This window comes from Dama dama, chromosome 8 (genome assembly GCF_033118175.1).
Source record: "Dama dama isolate Ldn47 chromosome 8, ASM3311817v1, whole genome shotgun sequence".
Lineage (NCBI taxonomy): Eukaryota > Metazoa > Chordata > Mammalia > Artiodactyla > Cervidae > Dama > Dama dama.
In genome coordinates, this window is record NC_083688.1 from 10,007,385 (window position 1) to 10,031,102 (window position 23,718).

At 57.0% G+C, this 23,718-nt stretch overlaps 2 protein-coding genes across 2 annotated transcripts; both read left to right on the plus strand.

Moving 5' to 3' along the window:
* Positions 1-613: 613 nt before the first annotated feature.
* TMEM222 (transmembrane protein 222) lies at positions 614-11,432 on the plus strand. Its single transcript, XM_061148317.1, has 6 exons — positions 614-848; positions 6,145-6,229; positions 7,484-7,515; positions 8,946-9,042; positions 9,134-9,264; positions 10,390-11,432. Exons 1-6 carry the CDS (start codon positions 652-654, stop codon positions 10,475-10,477), a joined length of 630 nt encoding a protein of 209 aa, XP_061004300.1. The 5' UTR covers positions 614-651; the 3' UTR covers positions 10,478-11,432.
* A 3,155-nt stretch (positions 11,433-14,587) lies between these two features.
* On the plus strand, positions 14,588-23,658 carry SYTL1 (synaptotagmin like 1). Its single transcript, XM_061148318.1, has 15 exons — positions 14,588-14,763; positions 16,869-17,097; positions 18,083-18,231; positions 18,431-18,503; positions 18,579-18,624; positions 19,074-19,158; positions 19,794-19,897; positions 20,062-20,175; positions 20,383-20,549; positions 20,815-20,911; positions 21,484-21,642; positions 21,929-22,007; positions 22,127-22,226; positions 23,007-23,212; positions 23,426-23,658. Exons 2-15 carry the CDS (start codon positions 16,907-16,909, stop codon positions 23,563-23,565), a joined length of 1,710 nt encoding a protein of 569 aa, XP_061004301.1. The 5' UTR covers positions 14,588-14,763; positions 16,869-16,906; the 3' UTR covers positions 23,566-23,658.
* The last annotated feature ends 60 nt before the right edge of the window (positions 23,659-23,718 follow it).

The window sequence follows — 23,718 nt, forward strand, 5'->3', positions numbered from 1 at the left end:
GGTGCTGGGAAAGATTGAAAGCAGTAGAAGGGGACAATAGAGGATGAGATGGTTGGATGGCATCACCAACTCGATGGACATGAGTGAGTAAACTCCTGGAGTTGGTGACGGACAGGGAGACCTGACTTGCTGCAGTCCATGGGGTCGCAAAGAATCGGACAGGACGGACCGACTAAACTGACTGAACTGATGTTCGCATATCTAGGGGCTTCCCAGGTAGCGCTAGAGGTAAAGAACCCGCCTGCCAATGCAGGAGACATGAGAGGCGGGTTCGATCCCCTGGTCGGGAAGATCCCCTGGAAGAGGGCATGGCAACCCACTCCAGTAATTCTCGCATGTCTAGCCAGTTTGTGGGGATTAAAAACAGTGTATGTCAGGCGCGTGGCACCTAAGGAGCGCTCAACAAGTAGAGACTGAACCACACCTCTCAGAAACCCTCAGCGTACTGAATTACTGAGTGCTTGGTGAGGCTCCCGCACTAGACTGTGCGCCACGGGCGCAACGGCGCGGCGCTGGCGGGCGCCGGGCCCAGAGGGACGCAGCTCCTATTCCCGGGGGGAAAGCCAAGCCGGGCGGACCCCATCTCCGGGAAGTGACGCCACCCAGCGAGCTGCACTGGAGCAGGGGCTGGGCCGGCAGGGCGCACGAACCATGGCGGAAGCGGAAGGGAGTTCGCCGCTCCTATTGCCGCCGCCGCTGCCTCCCCCGCTCGGTATGGCGGAAGTGGAGGTGCCGACGGCGGCCGAGACGGACAAGAAGCAACTTAGCGGTGCTGGCAGCGGCGCCATGGACGTGGAGCGGAGCCGCTTCCCGTACTGCGTGGTGTGGACGCCCATCCCGGTGCTCACGTGAGTCTTCTCTGGCGTTCGGCCGGGACGGGGAGAGGGGCCGGCGCGTTGTCCTCCGGCGGCCCCGGGCCAGCCTCCGGGCCCAAAGCGCAGCAAAGCCTTCCCGAGGGGCCGGGGTTCATCAGTACCCCGCCACCCGCGTGTTGCCAGTGGTGCTGACGGATGGGACCGGCTCCTCGCCCTCGTTACACCTGGTCTGATCTGAGAGACAGTTGTTGACTGTGGAGAGGTTCAGCGGCTGGGAAGCTCAGGACCTGTGGGCGTACAGAAAAGGGGCCCCTTGACTTAGTGTGAGAGAGACATCTTCATTCATTCACTGGCTTATTCATTCATTAAACAGACGATTTCTGGTCACTTCCTCTACGCAAGACATCCTGCTGGGTCTGGAGGCCCAGAATGGGAGTTTGGTTGGGACCACACTGACTCCTGGGATGTCGTCACTGGAAGGGCCCCTAGACATATGACCACATCATCTCTGTTGCAAAGCGCGTTTAGGTCCCAGGCAGTTTGCCACCACCAAAGTTCTTTCTATGGCATCAGATCAGCCTTTGTCAGAAAAGAAAGCAGGTGCTCCAGAAAGTGCTGGCGCCTTGTAGCAAGGAGCCGCGGGGTTAGGGAGGTAGGGAGCTGGTTTGCCCTGGTGCTTCAGCCCTGACAACTGATGATAACCATTACCCACCGTGCTGGACACTTGGCCAAGGTCTTTTACACCCATTTTCCCTGAATTTCACAGCCACTTTCTGAGGTAGGAATTACGGCCTCAGATGATGGATCTCTACCATTAAATGTCTTGATCAGGTTCACATGACAGTGAGCAAAGCCATCCCCAACACCGTTTTTTGACTTGCTCTCTTTTAACCACATCCTGTTCCCTCTCAGTTGATGGAATAGACTTATTTGTTCTCTGTATCAAAAACAGCCAGGTGGTATGGAGAACAGATCATTTTTGTCCTTATATGTTTCTGATTCTAAAATGAGCTCTTTTTCTTAAGTCTTGCATCATGTTAAAATATTTCTATTGTTTCTGTTTCAAATGCTTTTGCATTTGTTTAAGAATATCCAAGTATGGGTCCTTTAAAAATAAAAATATTTAAGAAAGTGTTTCCATTGATTAACTCAATATTCCTTTTAACACACCTGCTCAGTGACCCCTGTGTGCCTAGAATAGTTCTATGTGACAAGAATATAGTGGTGAGTAAAGCAGGTATGATCCTTGCTCTCACAGAGTTAAATCATGGTGGAAGGAGATAGTAAACAAGTGAACTATTAAAAGAACTGATAGTGATTAGTGCTATGAAGAAAGTAAAATGTTAATGTAAGAATAAGTGGGAGGAAATGTATTGGTTTTGCTAAAAATCGTGTTGTTATCCCAAGATCTCTTTGGTTTTCCCCTGTTCTCAAAAACATGTTTGCAGAATCCTCTGCTCTTCAGAGAGCTGGTAGCAACGTTGAGTGGAAGCACCACAGGCCCCAGTCATCTGGGCTAGAAGCAGCGCACACTCTGTTTCTCTGCAGATCTGTGTACAGGTGTTCATAAAATGAATCTAGTGCCCCTGTCAGAGGGCTCCTGTTCCCATCAAAGGACCTGCCCTCCAGCAGGAGAGAGAGAGAGGTGAACCATTGTAGTGCATTATGGTGATTGCCGACCTCGAGTGCAGAGCTAGGAACAGATGGGGTACAAGCAACTGTCGTTGATTTTGGAGGGGGAGGATCAGAAGAGGCAACTGAATCCAGAGATCTGTCTGTCCCCTCAGAACTGTTGATGATTCTGCATGAAAAGCCTGATAACAGCTACTGCTACTACAAAAAACAGCAAAGAGTAGATACTCACTCTGTTCTGGGCTCTGTTCTAAACATTTTATATTCACTGTCTCATTCAGTCCTCACATCAACCTAAAGAAAGAAAATAAATACTATCACCCCCATTTTATAGACGAGGAAACAAAAGCTTTGAAGCCAGCATAGGGCTTTTTCCACTGAAATACTCTACCTTACTAGGTAAGGGTCCAGGGTCAGTAACTGATTCATTCAATAAGCAGATCTTGAGGCCCTGTTACATACTAGGTCTGAATAGACGGTAGTCCACAAAGCAGCTTTGGAGCTTGCCTTTGTGGAGCTTCCAGACTGACAAACACTTTGAGAGTTTCTTCTCTGGGGCTTCCCCATGTGCAGGCCCTGCCATTGTCTCCAGGCTTTGTTCTAACCTCCAGTGCAGCCATGGATACAGAGTACTGGTCAAAGCCATACGTTTGCCCCAACCAGATGAAAGAAATTGGGGAGAGGAGAGAAAGAGGGATCTTGAGATTAGGGTCTGAGAGATCTGAGGCCTTTCCCGTAATCCTGAGTGTCCATGCTGTGGCCGCTATGAATCTTCAGCAACTTATACACCAGTCCAACCAGTCATACAGCAAGTGTTTATTGTACGCCTCATGGTAACAACATTGACCAACTACCAAGTGCAAGGAAGTGTCAAGCATTTTGCAAGCATATCCTATTTGATCCTCACAGTTACGCCACATTGAGGCACTATCATTAGTGTTCACCTCTCACTGAGAGATGGAAATGAGTGCCTGCCCAAAACACAGTGAAGACTCCACCCAGGTCTGACTTCAGAGCCTGACTCCACTCTTAAATGCAGGACATTCATTCATTCAGCATTTAGTCAATGGCTGCTTGGCTCCAGTCATGTGCCAGGCACTGCCTGTGGGCTACTCTAATACCAAAGAGAAAATCCCTGCTCTCCTGGAGTTTACATGCTAGTGGGGAAAGACAGGGGCTTTCCAGGTGGCACTAGTGGTAAAGAACCTGCTTACCATTGCAGAAGACATAGGGATGTGGGTTCGATCCCTGGGTCTGGAGGATCTCCTGGAGAAGGGCATGATAACCCACTCCATATTCTTGCCTGGAGAATCCCATGGACATAGGAGCCTGACAGGCTACAGTCCATAGGGTTGCAGACACGACTGTTAGACATGGCTGAAGCAACTTAGCTCACAGGCATAGGGAAAGACAGTGACCATATAAGTGAACAAGGTAATCTGAGATTGTAGTAGATACTATAAAGAAATTAAAGCAGAGTAATGGGATCTAGGGTGCCTGGGGTTGTGTGTGGCTACTTTAGAAGGCATCATCAAGGAAAACCTCCAAAGTTGATGGTTGAGCTGAGGCATCAATGATAAGCAGCAACCAGCTATTCAAAGCTCTGGAAGAGGGTTTAGGATGGAAGCCAAAGCAAGAAACAAAAAAAGCATCAAGGTGGGAGGACTTAGTGTGTTTGATGAACCAGAAGTGGGCAGTGTAGCTAGAGAAAAGAGTGAGGTGGCATCAGACGATAAGCAAGACGAGACTATTGGAAGGAGTTTGGAGTATAAGTGTAACAGGAAGCTTTCAGTGGATATCAAAGCAAGGGAATGACGGCATTTGGATTACGTTCTTAAAAGACAACTTGGGAATTCCCTGGTGGTCCAGTGGTTAGGATTTAGCCCTTTCACTGCAGGGGCCTGGGTTCAGTCTCTGGTCCAGGAACTAAGATCCCTCAAGCCATGTGACAGCAAAAAATTTAAAACAAACCACCGCTCCCCACCATCCTTTCAGGTCCTCAGGCTGTAGCCCAGAATCACTCTATTCTGTCGTCATAAAACCACCCAGTTTCCTTTGAAAGATCTCTGAAGCCATCTGCTTCTCACCACCCCACCACCACTCCTCTGCTCAGGATCACTGTCACCTCTTGCCAGTATTCCAGAAGAGCCTCTGAACTGTCCTCCCATTCTCCAGGCACATGCTGCACTTTGCTGCCTTTGGAGTTCTGCTTTCTGCCTCTGGACATCCTGTCCTTTCACAGGTCTGGGTTAAAGGTCACCTCCTGTGATGCCCTAGCCCCACATAATTGTTTCCTGGGGCTGCATCTCCAGGTTTTGCCTCCACCTCTCCAGCAGGCAGCCTTAAAATCACACTTGGCTGCTGGCCCTGCGAGTCCTTCTTAAACTGATCAGTCTCTCCACCACCTAGTTCCTGTGGAGCCATAGTTCTCAGACTACAGACAGATCTAGAGTTCCTGTGTGTTTTGTATATAGGGGTCCTACTGAGATTTGGGTTTTTGTAAATGCCCATGACTTTTAAAAGTCTGAACTCTCAATTCCTGTAATACACTGTGCTTTTGTCCGGTTCTCTACCCTTGCACGTATTGTTTCTTCATCAGTTCCTCAGGAAGCTTCTGAACTTACCCCACACCCAACACACACACACATACACACACACACACATATACACATTTTGGTTTAAATGCTCCCCCCTACTTTAAAAAAAAAAAACCTTTTTATTGAGATATAAGATATAGCATAAAGGATACAGATCTTAAGTGTATGGGTTAATGAATTCTGCATATGTGTACGCTCACGTCACCCAGGTCCAGAAAGGCCATTTCCAGTATCCAGGGGGCCTCCCTTGTGCCTGTCAGTTCTGCCACAGAAACAACCCATCTTCTCCCTCCAGCACAATAGATTAGTTTTGCCTTTTCTTGAACTTTATATAAACAGAATACTATGCATGCATTTTTGTGTGAGATTTATTTTACTCTGCTTATGTCTGTGAAGATCTGTGTTGTATGTAGCAGTTTATTCTTTCGCATTGTTAGCTGCTATTCCACTGTGTGATTATACCCCAGGCTACTTACTCATTTTATTATCGTTGGACATTTAGCTTATTTCTGGTTTTTTTAATCAACTTTATTGTGGTATAATTCACATGCAGTAAAGTGCATGCACTTTACTGTGCATGTTCAGTGAGTTTTGACAAATATTTCCAGCTATTTTTTTTTCCTTCCTTTTAAAATGTTTTTTCTTTTACTTTTTACCTGCTATTTTTTAATAAAGGTGCTGTGAAGGTTCTGGTCCACAGCTTTGGTGGACATTGGCACCAAAAGATTGCTTTTGTTGGGTGTTTACTCTGAAGTGGAGTTGCTGAAGTAGAGGGTGTAGTGCCCGTTTGTGAAAGCTGTAGAACGGTTTATGCTCCCAGCAGCAGTGAAGGAGCATTCCCGTCGCTCCGCATCCGCACCTCACTCGGTGTTACTGTCCCTGGAGTTTAGCTGTGTTGTGGGTGCACAGATTCCCCGCTCTGTTATTCGTCTGCACTGGCCCCTCTTCCCTAGCCCCCCGCCCCTCACACCAGCCTCATGGGCACTCATCACACATATTATATTCATCTGCTCTCACGCCGGATGGAGTGTCCCCAGCTCTGTCTGACCAGCCGGGAGACTCCCCTGAGCTCTGCCCTTCCATGTCCTTGTTTCTCACAGGTGGTTTTTCCCCATCATTGGCCACATGGGCATCTGCACATCCACAGGAGTCATTCGGGACTTTGCTGGCCCCTACTTCGTGTCGGTGAGTTCCCCGTTCTGCGCCCTCTGGAGGGCTCTGAGGCTCCCATGGAAGGCTGGCCTATCTTGCCAGCAGGCAGCCTTCCCATGTCCCTAGTATCCAGAGAGTGCAGCTGCCCCACAGTCCTGGCCCTGGCCCTCTGGTCCCCACCAGTGTTTTGACCCCTTTTCCCCTTCTCTTGCCTCCAGGACAGGCCGGGAGGGCAGTGTGGCCAGAAGGAGTCTTAAGTAACTGACCCAGCCCTTGGCCCACCCCGGGGGTACCAAGACATGGGTAGGGGTTAGAGGCAAGAGTGGAGAGTCAGACCATCCTGGAACTACATCTCTGGACTTTCAGAAGGTGGGAGTCACAAGGTTGGGGCACATGGGAGGCTGACATGGTTCTCTGGGTGTGGCCATGGAGAAGAAGGGGCAGGCCTTCTAGAATGAACCAGCTGTGTTCTTAGGTCTGCTCCCAGGGGTTGGGCCCAAGATAGAGGCAGTGGGCTTGCTCTAGATAAGCAGGCAGTATCCTGCCTCTTTCGAGGTTGCAGCTTCCTCTCCATCAGCGGCTGGGACAAACGAGTGTGACAGTACCAGCCTGTCTGATTCACATTTATCATGATCTCTAACACCACAAATTTCATACCCCTCACTTTCCGTGTCATACACGTTGATGAGAATTCATCTCTGACGAGCTCTGGGAGCAGATGCTAAGCCCAGCCTCTGTCCATGTGTAACTCCTGCACTCCACGTCTTGTGCAGCAGGTCTAGGACTCGGCTCTAACATCTCCCTCAAAGGAGGCCTCTTGAGGCCCACTCTGTGTCCCCCCGCAACCCACCCCACGTCCTGCTCCGATTGCAGTGCGCCAGCACTGTCGGGTTGGGAGGTCAGAGGGCATCCTCATTCACACTGTCAAGGAAACCACCTCCCTGTGGGCACAGACCAGGGACTGACCAGAGAACCTGGAGAACTCCAGGCCCGGAGAGGGGGAGAGAATTACTTGGGAGCCACAGAGAGGGGCGGTCATGCCTGTACCCCGAGCATCTCGTCTCTGGGCACAGGACTCTGTGCACCCCTGCTGCATCGCCTTCTTCACACAGCAAAGCTGCTGCAGGCACTTGAGATACCCCGCCGGCCCCAGAGCAGGGCCCACGCCCCACTTGTGCCCACCCCACATACCTCCTTCTAAGTCACGACACTTCCACCACCAACCCAGGTCTGTCTTTAGGCCCGGATGCAGGCTCCCCACTGACCTCTGCTCTTGTCCCCCAACAGGAAGACAACATGGCCTTTGGGAAGCCTGCCAAGTAAGTGACGAATGTGCATGTGACTGGCCCTGGAGCCAGGTTCCTCTGCCTGGAGCAGCAGGCCAGGCCTCCTAGGGGCACAGCAGAAGCTAGCAATGAGGAGGGGTTGAGGGGGGCGCAGCCAGGGTCCACCAGAGGGTCTGGCCTTGTACCACACATCTCCTGCTCCGGTCCCTGGCCAGGTCTTTTACCCACAGGACTTCTAGACCTTGCCTCAGCCGTGCAAGGTCGTGTTTTCAGCTGCGTCGAAAAGGTGAGGGAAAGAAGGAAAAGGTGAGAAATGGAAAGGAGGTGGCAGAACTTGCATGCAGGTGTGTCTCCTTCCAAAACCTAGACCCTTTCTCCTGCCCCTCAGGGAACAAATACACCATTTAAGGTAAAAGGGAGGTGTTGTTTGGAACTCTGCTGGGAAGTTCTGGTTGGAGAGAACGAAAGCAAATTTAGGCTCTCCTGGAGTATTGCTAGTTTGCATGGGGTTTGGGGACCTCAGTTTTTCTGTCTGGGGGCCTGTCTCTCTTGTGGCCTGGAAACAGCGCTTCAGTCATTGGTCTGCTCAGAAGAGCATCAGGTGCCCTGTTGGTCGAGGCAGCATCCAGGAGGGTGGAGCCCTGGAGGAGTAGGTGTCCCGCACAGCGCCGGCAGCCTGGAGCGGGGCTCCCAAGCCCTGCTGGCGTCCTCAGGGACCTCTGGCCTGGGTGTCTGCTGCCAGCCCGCTCTTCAGCAGGAGTCAGAAGGGCATCAGGCACCCGTTTCCAAGCAGGAACCGCCGAGCAGCCCAAGTCCCCAGACCACGTCCCCAGACGGTGGCGGTTTCTCCCGTCCAGGCTGTCGGCTCCTCTGTCAAGCCACTCCCCACGTAGCGGCCAGAGGGCGCTCGAGCTCCCGGCGCCCCCGCCTGAGAGACCCTGTGGGCCGACCCCCAGCTTGAGGGCTGTGAGCTTTAAGCTCCACCGGGTGTTCTCCTCCTCACCCTAGCCTCCCGAGTGAGGAGGTGAGGGGAAAGACGGATAAACTCCTCAGGAGGACATTCGGGTCCCCACAGCATGGCCCCCCGCCTCTCCAGTGTCTTCATGCCTGTAGGCGCCACACAACGCCGTGCCGCTTCCTCCCTTCAGACGGTCCCTCTGCCTAGAACGTCCACTCCCCACGCCGTGCCTGGCTGATCCCTCCTGTTTCACACAAGACTCGTGTTTCCCGCCCACCCCCACCCCCAGGAAGCCTCTCACAGCCCCCCTGAGTGAGCCCATGTCCTCCCCAGGATCTGCGAGGCCGCGCATGTCACACTGTCCCAGCTGCCAGCTGCGTGGCTCTCGGCCTGCGCCTGGTTCACCCCTGCAGCTCCGCCCCGCTCAGGGCCGCGCACGGAGCAGGCGTCAGGGGACACTCGTGGAGCTGAGCCAGTGCCCAGAACGCCCTCTTCCCCCTCGCAGGTACTGGAAGCTGGACCCTGCTCAGGTCTACGCCAGCGGGCCCAACGCGTGGGACACCGGTGTGCACGACGCCTCAGAGGAGTACAAGCACCGAATGGTAGGTGGGCCACCCCTGGGGGCGGGAAACAGGATGGGAGGGCGCCCCCCCCCCCCAGCCTGGCCTGAGCCAGCCCTCCCTGCACCTCCAGCACAATCTCTGCTGTGACAACTGCCACTCACACGTGGCCTTGGCCCTGAACCTGATGCGCTACAACAACAGCACCAACTGGAACATGGTGACGCTCTGCTTCTTCTGCCTGCTCTACGGGAAGTATGTCAGGTGAGCCCCCGGGGGCTGTGCTTCCACAGATCCCACCAGGGCCATGCATCCCAGCAGGGCGGCTTCTGGGGTCCTCCACCAGCAGGGCCAAGCAGGTGCTGATGGGAGCCGCGGAGGTTCTGAAATAACGCAGAGCTGGCCGAGAGGGCGTGCCGTCTGAGGCCAGCTCTGTCCCCTGCTCACGGCGAGATCTCGGCGAGTAGCCTTGGCCTCTCCTAAGCGGCACCTGCCCTTTGGTAAAACAGAGATAAAGATGCTGGCTCCTCGGGGACACTGCGCACGTGCTGAGCCCTGTGCTCAGGTCGAGGGAACCAGGTAGACCCTCAAAGGAGGGTGGGTGACCCCACAGGGTCCCCTCCCAGCTTTCCTTGCCAGAGGCAGGGTTCTGGGCAGGTGGGCCCCCCGTGGTGGCCTGGGAAGCCCTTTGAAGCCACGGCCTCATGACTTGTGAGGTCACAGGTCGTAGTCATGATTCACAGGCAGAGGGAACTCGGAGAGGTGGAGTGACCCACCTATGGGGCCCCAGCGCACACCTGGGCTAGCCTGGCCGGCTCTTCAGGCTTTCCTCCAGCTGCGCTCATGGTTCAAAGCTTCTGAAAAGGCTTCTTTTCAGAAGACTCTTTTGATCCAAAGGCTTTTAGAGGTCCCCTGGGAAGCCCTTAACTGCGGTCACACAGAGGCTGAGTCAGAGCCGGGGTTGAACCCGGGGCCCTGACTCCAGCCCCAACCCTGTGCTGACTCTGGCCAGCCAGTCCACACCTCGTAGGCTGTCTGCACCATACAGACTAAAGACTTGCTGGTTCTCTTGCCGGAGACCCCTCCCCAGACACAGGGGCAATTGTGGATGGAGTCATGAAGGCCCACAGCGGGGCCTGTCTTCCTGTACACGCCCAGCGAGGTGTCCCATCACTAGGCGCCTGGAATGGTGGCCGCCCGGGATGGGAACTGGTGGGCCTCCGTAATGGACCAGTCCCTCAGTTGACCGAGTTCGGGTCTGAGAGGGTGGGTCTGGGAGCTTCCTGCGGGGAGCAGACCCGTCTGGGTGTGCAGGTGGACGATGTTCTGAGCTGCACACTCACTCACTCCCCAGGCCCTTACGGCCCACGCTCTCCTCTCTCTCCGCAGCGTCGGCGCCTTCGTGAAGACCTGGCTGCCTTTTGTCCTCCTCCTGGGCATCATCCTGACCGTCAGCTTGGTCTTTAACCTGCGGTGATAGCCGCTCCGTGGCCCTGGGCCCACCCAGCTCCTGAGGAGGCAGCCACCACCTCTGTTTCGTCCCAGATTGTTTGTCCTCGCCCCGAAAGGCAGGGATGGGCCTGCTGGGTTTGACCCAGGGTCTGGTCTAGGCGGGATGGAGTAAAAGGCTGAGGGTGAGCTTGGGGCAGAAGCGTTTGCATTTTGTGCCTAACCGGTTGCTCAGAAGCTCCCGGACCCCTCCATCCCAGGCTTGAGACCCCCATCCTCGAGGTACCCTTTGTTCATCTGTCGGAAAAGCCTTAGTTTCCCTCTGGAGCTGGGCTCCCTCTGCCTCAGCCCAGTGCATGGCTGGGGAGAGAAGGGCATTTGGACCCACCAGCCAGGGCAGCCCTGCATTCTCCTGCCAGAGCTCTGGTCCCAGGACGAGGGCACCCTGAGAAGTCTCCGTGAGCTCGGCGCCCCAGGGCCTGCCTTCTCCACTGGCCACCAGAATGGCCCAGCAGGACTGACGGACCCCTCAGATGTTTGTCAGAAGCTGCGCTCGGGGTGGTTTGGGCCCCACAAGCGGGCGGCCTCCAGCCCATGCAGCACTGTCTTCCCACTCTCCCAGGGCCTGCAAGCCCTTGGGCCTATCTTCCCCTGAAGTTCGGGGCCTGGGCTCCCCCAACCAGGCTGGAGAAACGAGTGATATACCCAAGGTAACCCCTGCAGATCAGAGCAGTGTCACAAAGCTTGACCTCAGCCCCAGGTGTGGACCTTGCATTGGTGACTGGACAACCTCCAAGATGTCGCAGGGCCGTTGGTGCAGCCAGCGCCATCAGAAGCCTGAAGGAGAGCTGTTTCTGCCCGCCTCCCACAGCTCCCTCTTCTCTCCAAGATGTGGACGGGCCATGCCGCCCCTTCACCTCTGCTGCACAGATTGCTTTGTGCAAGCCTCCCTGGACAGGACAATAAAGAGTGTGAACTCCGGAGCAGGCCTGTCCTTGTTTTCTCCCTGGGTTCACGGAGGATGTGAGCTCCCTTCAGCTCCTGTCTTCTGGATGAACTTGGGATCCTCTGCCCCCAGCAAGGGATCTGGTTGCCGAGGACATGGCTGTGTCTGGAGCTTAGAGTCAGCATCCTTCGGGTGTATCCCGCTCTGAGCCTGAGCTGTGGAGGTTCCTCACCACGCCTCATCCACCACCCCGAAGCTGTCTCCCTGAGGCAGACGAATAGTGAATCCCCTCCCATATTCCCTTTTGAGAAGAACTTGGCAGTGGGATTGGGAGTCAGTGCAGGATAGACCAGAGCCCTGGGTCCAGCCCCCGCCGTATCCACGGATCGTGTTGCCAAGCTCCCAGTGCTGACCCCTAGGGGTCAGGTCTCTGCCCTGCTCCGTGGCGCCTCAAGTCTTCATGGCCCTGGGGACCCGGCAGTCTCTCTCGGTGCCTCCTGGTCTCCACCAAGACAAGCTAGCACCCACTCTCAACACCCGCCTGCTTCTGGTCCTCTGCTGTCCACCTGTTGAAGTCATGCCCTTCCTTCCCGGCTTAAAAGCCACTTCCTTGGCAAAGTCTTCCCTAATCTTGCGCTATGCCAGTTGTCACTTTAGTTGAACTAGCAAAAGATTTGGTCTCAGAATCCTGAAAGCCCAAGGATGGCCCTCTGGGCCCTGGATCAGATGTCCGTCGGCTCACCCCAAACCCTACAGTGTTGTGGTTTGCAAGCCTGGGGGTTCTCCGGGTTAGGGTAGTGCCACCTTCCCTCTTAAGAGCTATCCCATTTTCAAAAATCTGTTTTGCATACTGGGGTCCAACCTAAGGGTTGGGGTTAAGTTCTGGTACAGAGGACACAATGGCAGAATGGACGGGAAAGTTTTCAGGCCTGCTTTCACACAGCAGAACTTTAAATCAGCTGTGTGGTGATGGACCTAAATCGGTGTCATAAAAATCACTTAACGGTTACTAAGTGCTGATAAAGTCTGTCATTTACCCTCACCTCAGCTCCATGAGGAACATGCTGTCATCCCCATTTGAAGATTAAAAAAGGAAGGGATTCCCTGGTGGTCCAGTGGTTAAGAATCAGCCTTGTAATGCAGGGGACGCGGGTTTGATCCCTGGTCAGAGAACTAAGACCCCACATGCCGCAGGGCAACTAAGCCTCTGCACTCTGGAGCCTATGCACCGCAAGGAACGAACCCGTGCGCCCCAACTAAGACCCGAGGCAGCCAAAATAAAATTTAAAAGATGTTTTTTTGAAAAAGAAAAGCACAGAGAAGCGCTGTGATCTGCTCAAGGTCACAGAGGTAGGAAGCGTGGAGCCACGTTCAAAGGCAGCAACCGGGGCTCCCAGGCCCCCCACTTGGAGCCACCCTGCGAGGTGGCCCCGCTGGAGCCCAGGAGGGCAGGTGAGGAGGGGCTGTCCCTGACGAAGAGGGAGAATGGACGCTGGAGGCAAGAAAAAGGAACCTCCTTACAATCGTTCTATGAGGCGGCTGCCATTGTCCCTGTTTCATAAAGGGATAGACACTATAGAGAGACTGTCATTGATCCAAGGCCACGGGAGCCATGTGGCAGAGCCAGAATTTTAGCTGAGGTCCGGGGCCTCTTAGCCTGGAGTTGCCTGGAGACCAGCCGCAGTGCAGAGGCGCGGAGTGGCAGCGGGTGGGGAAGGAGTTCTGCAGCTGAGCTGGGAGCACACATGGACCAGGTCGGGGGCAGGGGGGTGTTGAGGGGCAGGAAGCAGTGCCTGTCGGTGGGCTCTAAGGATGTAGGACCAGTCAAAGCCAGGCAGGGGTCCTGAGGGTCGGCCGAGGGGCCGGGCAGCCCAAAGGAGGATGGACTGTCTTGGGAGATGATAAGAATCGGCTGGGCAGGCTTGGAGTAGATTTGTTAAAAGGGTCAGAGGGTTCCCCTGGCTGTCTGCTGGCAGCTTCCAAAGCTGAGGAATGACAGATAAAAGAGCCCTCTGACAGTTGGGCGATAAAGGGCTGGGGGTAGTGCTGAGGGTGGAGGCCAGGAGGCAAGGAGGAAGAGGCTTCCAGAAGAGACTGGACAGGAACGGAAACCTGTCCAGTGGGACGGTGGCGGAAGTGGGGGACAGATGGGAAAGAGGGGGCAGCCTCGGGAGCGGCAGCAAGTGTCAGGAGGCCTGGGGGCCAGGACAGGAGGGCTGGTCACAGAAATGGAAACGTGGAAACAGAAAGTTAGAGGTGGGAAGGGTACAGAGGAATTGAGGTTGAGAAGAGAGGAGAGTCACAGATGCTAGGATAGGAGATGAGAAAGAGGAAGAGAGTATAGAAGCCAGAATAGACAGCGAAGTTTGATGCCTTCCAGGGTGAAAGCTGAGAAGTGGAATAGAGAAGCATCCTTGGGTGGAGCCAGGACAGAATAATGGGCAAGGGTGAGGGTGCTGCTGGCCACTCTCCTTCCATTTGGGGAGACTTGGCAGAGGAGGCTGGCATCAAAGTGACGGCTCCCACAGTGGACATTCAATGGCTATTGCATCTACCCATGCATATACATGTTTATTAAGGGCCTGTAGGGATCTCACTGCACTCTAGTGAGACCCATCTGAGGAGGGATTATTATCCCCATTTAATAGATACGGGGTGGGTAATAGCACTTCCTGGGACGCATGTGTGGACACTGAGGGACAGCGGTTGTCAAAAGGGCCTTATGTTGGCCAGAGGACCTGGTAACTGTGCCAACTGGTTCCAGGCACTTCCATCTCCCTTAGAGGTTCTTCACGCTCTGCAGCCCGTACTTTGCATAGGAGGAAATTGCAGCTCAGAGTGGTTGAGACCTGCTAAAGGTCACACAGCGGCAGAGCAGGAACTCTTCGGGGTTATCTGGCTGCCGTGTGCAATCCTTCCACTGCCCTTGTTCTCAGAAAGGTTTCTAACTTTGCTTTCAAAGCAAGTTTCTATCAGCTCCTTAGTGGGCAGGATGGGGCTGCAACCCATTCTGTAGAAAAAGGCAGCCGAGGCTCTGAGGGGTGAGAGCCAGCTCGGGTTACAGGAGTTACAGAGGAAGTCTGCCCAGGAGCTGGGGCCAAGCCCGGGGCCTCTCCCACTGACCAGATCAGCTCTGGGTTTGCTGAAAGCCAAGACTGCACCCCTGGGGAGCCAGGAGTCCAGGCCCGGTTTTGCATCGGGCCCTGTGAGAAGGTGTTTCCTCCTCCTCCGTGGGGCAGCCACTTTGCTGGGCTGCCGGTTGAGTCAGCCTTAGGCCCTCACTGCTCTTCTCCTGGTCCCTGAACTTGACGGCCAGGGGAGCCAGGGCTACCCCACAAAGGCGTCCCCTCCATTCTGGACCCCTACAGGTAATACACCTTGGGCTGGGGGTCCCCTGCCTGTGCCTAGAGGGGCGGGCACTTCCACCTGGCATCCTGAGCACCCTCTAGGATCTCAGGGTGTAGGGGGGAGGTGGAACGTGTCTCGGACTGGAGCAACCAGACAAACAGACAGACAAACGGACAGACACTTAAGCTGACCAATGGGTCTGTCCCATGAGGGTTGGAACCATGGGGAGGGCCAGAGGCTGGATTCTGCCTCTGAGACCAGAAGGGACTGCAGGGAGGGGCGCGCTACTTGGGACCCTGGGCTCAGAAGCCCACAGCCCAGCCCTCAACCTCAGGACCAGGGTAGAGTCAATTCCACAGACCGTCCCTCTGCCTCCACGCTCATACACACACACTGGGTAGCCCGCGGGGCACCAGGCTACACACTGCCACACACAGCCCCGTCACACATACACACACAGGCGCACACCCCACTCTGCTGTCACCAGAAGGTCACAGAACACACCACCCAGACGACAGTCCCCTCTGCAGCGGCACGCTGTGACATGACGCCCAGAGACACACGCAGCTGCAACACTCACACCCACAAAACACACAGGCGCCCAGGCCCACGGTATGCAGGCGCCTGCCGAGAGCAGAGATTCACAGCGACCCCAGGTAACACGGGGGCTCACACGCCAGGCCCCAGAGGAGCCCCAAACCCTGCGTCTGCAACACCCCGGACCTGCACATGGTAGATGTTCAGGAAATGCTGTTAGCGTGGGGCACAAGGCATTTCCCCAGCGTCATACAGGACACCTGATCGAGACACCCACCCACCTCCCCTGGGAGGGTGGGGCAGGGGCTTGCTCGACGGGCTCGCTGACTCAGCTGGGAGGGCACAGAGCGCGGACACAAGCCAGGACCTGCCTACTGAGCGTCCTCGCCCCACCCTGGCCCTGCCTGGTGCCCCGGGAGGGAGGGGACTGGTGGAGTGGGAGGACAGGAGAGACCACCCCGCCCCGTGGGCTCAGGCCGGGTCACGGGCCCCTTGCCACGTCCACACGCCCCTCGGGGCTGCAGAGATGTTTTCCTTCCGGAGTCACCATGGTACCCAAGCTGCTTTGCAGCACTCAGCCTCCACGGCCAAGACCCCAGCCAGAGCCAGGCCGGGGTGTGGGGATCCCATGCAGTCAGAGTAGAGTGGCCCGGGCTTCCAGGTCAGGGGGCAGGGCTGGCAGCAGGGGCATCCCTGGGCTGGAGGCCGCAGGGGGAGTGGGTGCCGCGGTTACCTCCGGGGGAGGAAGTTGGGCTGTGGGCTGGGGAGGAGGTTGCCTCAGACAGGAAGGCCCACTGGGCCAGGGTAGGGTGGGGGTGAAGGGTGGAGGGGAGGGACCCAGGTAGGGAGATTCCCAGGGCAGAGTGCCAAGCAGATATGTGTGTGAGCCTGTGTTTCCCAAGCCAGATATGTGTCTGGCTGTGTGTTTGTGTGTGTGTATTCCCCATGTGTGTGCAGGTGTATTTCTGCATTTAACTAGTCAAACATTTACTGACCATCTGCTGTGTGCACAAGTCTGGCTTTAGGGGGGAGGCCCTGGTCCCTAGCTTCAAGGTCACAATCCGGTTTGGGGGGGTTCAGTATGTGTGTGCAGAAGTCTGTGTGATTTGTAGGTATCTAGGGACACGCCTTTGCTCCCAGACTTACCCTTGCACAGGTGAAGCCATCTGTGGTCCTTGTCGCCCTTGTATGCCCCTGCCTGTGTGCAGGTGTGAGGATGTGTGAGGTACATCTCTTGGTCTGCACATAGATCTGGGTCTATGACCGCCTAGGGCCCTTTATGTGGGACCAGATATCATGTGCCTGTTTTTATACAAGGGTCAGTGTGCATGCGTGACCAGGTGTACGTCTCACTGGGGACAAGTGTATCTACATGTATCAGTGTGTACACACATGTCTTTGTACATGTCTTGAAGTGTGTCCCTGAGTATGTTCATGGGCCTCTGTAAGCATGTGTCCATGAGTACCTCTCAAGCCACCTTGATCTCAGCCTTCCTGGGCTTGTACCCTGCCCACCACAGGGTTGTATATTTGGGCAGAAAAAGGCAGCTGGCTCCAGGATGTGCCCTGACCCTTGGTGTGCCCCCAGGGAGCCACGTGTGCCCAGCCTGGGCGCTGCCCCGGCTGATGCCCCAGAGGGGCCACCCAGCTCCAGAGGGGCTCTGGTCCCTGCCTGGCCTCCTCATGGCACATGAGCCAGAGCCCAAGGCCGATGGGCTCCTGGATCTCAGCTTCCTGACAGAGGAGGAGCAGGAGGCCATTGCCGAGGTCCTGAAGCGAGATGCCCGCCTGCGCCAGCTGGAGGAGGGACGGGTCAGGTAAGGCAGAACAAGGGAAGCCCTGGAGAAAGGGGCCTCTGGCCCTGGGGGTGCTCAGGTGGCCCCCACCCTGTCCCTTCAAGGTGCAGCCCGTCAGAAATCTCAGTAGGCCTTGCTTTGGCCCCCTGGTCTACTTGGCGCTTGGCCATCAGGCCCATGGCCTCAGCTCATCACCTCTCCCAGCATGGCTGCACCCACTCCCGGCCAGCCTCCCTGCCTGCAGTCTCGCCCTTTCGGGTCCACCTGCCATGTTGCAGCCAGAACTCTCCAGATCTATTCTTGGTATCCACTCCTGAAACCTCAGCATCCCGTCAGGGACAAGCTCAGAATTGTGGTCCACAAGGCCTCCCTGGTTGGTCTCTGGAAGCCTCTCCCATCTCACCCTCCACCAGTAAACCCCACCACCTGACATACTCAAAGTGTAATGCTATGGCCACTCAGTCGCTCCACAGTCCCCAAACACACCCTTCACTTCTGTGCTTTCCCTCATGCCTGGAATAAAACGGTGAAGAGGAGCGTGGGACTTGTCAGTAGTGTTTGGGGACACACAGACACCTCCTAGCCTATAACCTTGGACCTCACCAGCACCACTCTCCTCATCTGTAAAATGGGGTTAAGGAGCCTACTTCATAGAGTTAAGAAGGGTTATACACAGTCATTTAATGAAGAATAAATATTTTCCTTCTCTACCTGGAGAACTGAATTCTTAAAGAAGAAATTCAAATGTCACCTCCTCTGGGAAGCTCTCCAGGACTCTCAAAGGCAAAGCTGACCCTCTTACATACATATGACTCCTACAACATTATAGTAGTCCTGGTTTATTCCAGACTCAATCTCCCGCCAACCTGAGCACCTCCAAAGCAGGGACCAAGTCTGATTTACTGTTATATCCCTGGCCCCAGGTACAGGGCCTGGCACACAGAGTGGGTGGCAAGAATGCTTGATTGCATAAGCGGTGACCGCCACGTCCTCCCCCATCCTCCAGCAAGCTCCGGGCATCACTGGCAGACCCTGGGCAGCTGAAGATCCTAACTGGGGACTGGTTCCAGGAAGCACGCTCCCAGCGGCACCAGCACGCCCAATTCGGCTCTGACCTGGTCCGAGCTTCTATCCGCAGAAAGAAGGGCTGCAGGGGTGAGAGGAGCTCCCCAGAGGGGGCAGGCCTTGTGCAGCCCAGGTCACTGGGTATATGTGGACAAGGAGAGGGGGCCCCTGGTACTATGTGACTCTGGGTGGGCACCGCCCTGGCATGGGCTCTGGGGAGTGAGTGGGCATCTCCAAGGGCCAGACATCCCAGGAACAGGGATTCACAGAACGTCTCACCTGGGTGCAGGAGACCAGGCTGGAGGCAGCGATGGGGAGGCCGAGGCTGCAGGGAAAGAGACTGAAGAGGCCCTGGAGCCCAGGTGAGAAGGTGTGGCAGGCAGTGGCAGGTGCTTCCCAGTCGGCCCATCCCTGACTACACCTCTCCCTCCTCCCAGGCTCTCCGTAGACGAGGGCCCCCAAGAGAGGCTCAGCGAGGCGGAGGTGAGTAATGAGTGATTCAACAGGCTAACGAGTGCGTGTACAGTCTCTGGAGCGGAGGTGGGGTGTGCGGGGGGGAAAGAACCCAGACTGCGAATTAATTGGGAGACCCTGGGCTAGGCCTCTGTCCTCCTCCTCTGTCACATGGGGCTCTGGGCCCAGCCTCTAAGGGAAACCGAATTGGCTACTAGGGGTGGGGTGGGGGACAGAACTGGGCAAGGTCCAAGACTCAGATGCCACCGCTGGGGACCCTGGGAGTCAGGCAGGGCAGGTCCTGAAGTGTGAAGGGGTGTGAAGTAAAAGGGCCAGACTGGTCCTGCAGCTGGCTGCTGGCTCGGCCCTGAGGGCGGTGGAAAATCTGGAGCTGAAGCCTCTGACCTCTGACCCCATCATAACTTCTGACCCCTTCACTACCAGTCCCCACTGTGACTTCTACCCCTTGCTTCTTTCAGGGACCGGATGTCTCCTCACCATGTGTCCCCCCAAAGCCTTCAGAGCAGGAGGAGGAGCCCCAAGCCCAAGAAGATGAGCCAGGAGGTGTGTGTTCAAAGCACAGGGAGGCTGGGGGATCAGAGACAGCTCTATGCATGCTGTGCCTAGTCGCCCAATCGTGTCCGACTCTTGCGACCCCATGGACTGTAGCCCGCCAGGCTCCTCTGTCTACGGAGGGGGGGGGGGGGCATTCTCCAGGCAAGAATCCTGGAGTGGGTTGCCATGCCCTCCTCCAGGGGATCTTCCCAACCCAAGGATCAAACCCTGGTCTCCCGCATTGCAGGCGGGTTCTTTACCATCTGATCTTCCCTGGTGGCTCAGACGGTAAAGAGTTTGCCTGCTAATGCAGGAGACATGGGTTCGATCCCTGGGTCAGGAAGATCCCCTGGAGAAGAAAATGGTAACCCATTCCAATATTCTTGCCTGGAAAACCCATGGACAGGGAAGTCTGGCAGGCTACAGTCCAGGAAAGCCCAGAGACAGCTCTAAGTGACCCCCAAACACCTGTGTTCACCTTTCTCCTCCTGTTTTGTGGGCGGGGAGGCGTGGTCTCCACGGGCGACCGCAGGGCAGCCCTGGGGCCTGAACCTGGCTGGTAAACCAGTCCCTCCAAATTTGCTCAGGGGCGGGTTGGCGGGCGGGCAAGGGAGGGGCTCGCTGAGCAGCTTTGCCCCTCCCAGCCCCTGACCTGGGGCACCCTCCGGTCGTCGCCGGCGAGGAGGCGGACCCGGAGATGCAGCCGCCGTCGAGGGGAGAGGAGGAGCCGCAGCCCCCGCCTGCCCAGGTAGGCGGGAGAGGCCCGCGGCTGCTCTCAAGACCCGGAGCGGATTCTGGGCGGGGAGCACCTCTGCCCGAGGCTGCGAGCTGTGCGGGACCGGGAAACGCCGCGGGAGGGGCGAGGGGTTACGGGGGCGCCCCGGTCACTTAGTCACCTACCCCCCTCCTAAGACCCAGGCGGCGTCTGAGATGCTGGAGAATGGGGAGGAGACCCCGGGGACCGACCCCTCGTTCGACCGCATGCTCAGCAGCAGCTCCTCCATGTCCAGCCTCAACTCCTCCACGGTGAGGGGACGAGGGACAGGGTCTGGGGGTGGGGGTGGGGACGCCTCCTTTCCCCGTATCCCAACACGCAACCCCTGCATAACCCCTCCCTTGACCTCACTTTCCCCCCACCCCCAACTCCCGCTATCTGAACCCTCGGCGCTCGGCTTTCCCAGCGCAGACGTGAGCCCCGGTCCCCCGCCCTGACCTCCCACCCTCCGTCCGCAGCTGAGCGGCAGCCAGATGAGCCTGTCAGGGGAGCCGGAGGCGGGCGCCGTGCAGGTGCGTGGCTCCGTGCACTTCGCGCTGCGCTACGAGCCCGGAGCCGCCGAGCTGCGCGTGCACGTGATCCAGTGCCAGGGCCTGGCCGCCGCACGGCGCCGCCGCTCCGACCCGTGAGTGCCCGACCCCGCGAGGCTGGGGCGCTAAGGGGGCCGCGCTCTCTGTCCAACCGCGCCGCTTTTCTTGGCTTCAGTTTCCCCATCTGCAAAATGGGAATAACCTTCTTGGGAGACGCGGGAGTTGGGTTATTTAACTCCTATAAAGCGCGGCACGAGGCCTGCCACGCGTTCCAGGCTGTGGCTGGAGCAGGTGCTGGAAGGGGCTGGAAGGGTAAAGCCCCCCCCTCCTTACCTCCGTTCCTCACCTCCCCCGCTCCAGCTACGTCAAAAGCTACCTCCTCCCGGATAAGCAGAGCAAGCGCAAGACAACCGTGAAGAAACGGAATCTGAACCCGGTCTTCAACGAGATTCTCCGGGTGAGGCTTCGACGACGAGGCAGGCCCCATTAATGAACCGAACCCCCCTTCCTGCGGGCCCAGGGGGGCAGGGATAGACATGGTACTATCACTCCTGGTCGCTCCAGTCCTCCATTCTGCGGGAGGAACGGCAGGGAGGGCCTCGCATTAACTCACCCGCCGGCACGTCGGTCTAGAGGTGGGCACGGCGCTAGTCCAGACCCCCATTTACGCCGTCTGGGGCTCCCCAGGATTCCTTCTGGCAAGGAGCGTGGTAGGATACGCCCCAGCGAACCCTCCGACAGCACTGAGGCCGCGGCCTCGACGCTGCTCCATTTGTTTAAGTGCACCTCCTGTCCCCAGCGGACTTCCCTGGTGGCGCGGAGGGCAAAGCGTCTGTCTCCAATGCGGAGGACCCGGGCTCAATCCCTGGGTCAGGAAGATCTCCTGGAGAAAGAAATGGCAACCCACTCCAGTATTCTTGCCTGGAGAATCCCACAGACGGAGGAGCCTGGTAGGCTACAGTCCATGAGGTCGCAAAGACCTCACGGACACGACTGAGCGACTCCCCTTTCTTTCTTTCCTGTCCCCAGTACTCCGTCCCGCAGACCCAGCTCCGGGGCCGCGTGCTGAGCCTGTCCGTGTGGCACCGCGAAAGCCTGGGTCGCAACATCTTTCTGGGCGAAGTCGAAGTGCCCCTGAACACGTGGGACTGGGACTCCGAGCCCACCTGGCTCCCCCTGCAGCCCCGAGTGAGCAGCTGGCCCGCGTGGGGAGAGCCCGGCACAGATCTCCCGCCTTTACCCCACCGGGCTCTCCCCAAGTCCCCTTCGCCCTCGAAACCTTAACGGCCCCATGCAGAAGTCTGGTCTCCAACGGCTGGTGCTTGGGTGGCTCTCGGATTCCGCAGGCGGTTCTCTCGGAGCCCCGCCCCAGAGACCCCGCCCCAGGGACACGCCCCACCAATTTCTGGGGACTCCGCCCCCCTCCTTTCCCTATGACCTCGTCCCCAGACCCTGACAAGCCCGCCTCTCGCAGGTCCCGCCCTCTCCCGACGACCTTCCCAGCCGCGGGCTGCTCTCTCTGTCCCTCAAGTACGTCCCTGCTGGCTCCGAGGGTGAGTGACCGCCCCCGAGGGGCCAAGCCGGATGGGCTTGGAGAGGGGGGGAACCCGGGTCCCGCAAGGGTGAGGGGATGCTGTCCCCGGGCCAGGGCCTGAGCCGAGTCTCTCCGCAGGTCCGGGACTGCCCCCGAGCGGGGAGCTGCACTTCTGGGTGAAGGAGGTTCAGGATCTCATCCCTTTGCGCTCAGGGTCCCCAGATACTTTCGTACAATGGTGAGGGGCATCGCCACTTCCTGGCTTCCCTTCCTTTCTCCTGCAATGGCGTGCCCCCGCCTTTAACATGCACCCACTCTTGATTCCCCCCTACCCCCACTCTGGGCTTTGACCACTGAGCAGGGGTGGAGGGGACCGCTTGAGCAAAGGCCTCGAGTCAGGAGTGAGGACTCCTTCCAGCAGCTGCATTCCAGTGACTGGTGCCTATAGGACTTGCTGGAGAGCTGAGACAGACCTGGCTGGTCTTGGGGGCCCACCCATGGAGGACCTGGAAAACCAGGTTGTGGTTTTCCTTGCAGTTCAGTGGTTTTCAAAGTAAGCACCGGAGGAATTCTAGGGGCGCCTGCATCTGCTGCTCCACCCTCAGAGAAAAAAACAGAGGTGGGGCCCATGAGGTTCTGAGCTCCCAGCCCTGGTTCAACCAGAGGCTTTGGTTTCCCCTTAGGTTTTGTACTTCTGAGTAATATTTTGTTTTGCAGAAAGAGCTTCAAGCGCCTGCTTTAGAAAAGTTTGGAAATCACTTCTGGGTGGTCTTGAAGGTGATTGAGCTGAGGAGCAGCAGACTGGCATTTCAGGGACTCTGGGGTCCTGTGGATAGGAGTTGTACTTTTTAAAAGCAGGAGATCAAAGCAAAGGTCCCAGCAAGGGTTTGAGGCCGGTTCTCAGGCAGGAACCAGAGGACATGGACATTGCGAGGGAGTGTGGGTAGGACTCGGTGACCCGTGGGTGCTGGGGAGTGTGAGGGGGTGGCCACTTGACGTCAGCCCACCTCCCCCACAGCTCGGTGCTGCCTGATGATAGCCGGGCCAGCCGCCAGCGGACAAGGGTGGTGCGACGCAGCCTCAACCCCATGTTCAATCACACCATGGTCTATGATGGCTTCGGGCCTGCTGACCTGCGCCAGGCCTGTGCAGAGCTCTCCCTCTGGGACCATGGGACCCTGGGCAGTCGCCAGCTGGGGGGCACACGCCTCAGCCTGGGCACCGGTGAGTGGGGCAGAGCCCTGAGGGGACCTGATGCTAAGAGGCAGGGGCTCAGCGTGTGGCCTTGGGCAGGTCTCTGTCCTTTCCTGAGCTTGGTGTCCACTGGGAACTGGGGGGTGGGGTGGGGCATGACCAGGGACCAGGCAGTGTTTCTCAGGATCTGGGGTGTCCAACGTGACCATGCCTTCCACCCCTTCCCCTGCCCACTACATCCAGGCAGCAGTTACGGGCTCCAGGTGCCCTGGATGGACTCCACACATGAGGAGAGGCGGCTGTGGCAAAGCCTCCTGGAGCGGCCATGTGAGTGGGTGGATGGCCTTCTGCCCCTCAGGACCAACCTGGCCCCCAGGACATAGCTGCCTTACATGCTCTACAAAACCCCTCTTTTGGGATCCCCATCTCAGGGCCTTCCCTTGGCTAAAAAATAAAGTCTATTCTGAGGGCAACAAGGAGGCTGATGTCTGCCTGGTATGGGGGAGGGGGTTGGTGGTGAAAGTGAAGGGGGCCAG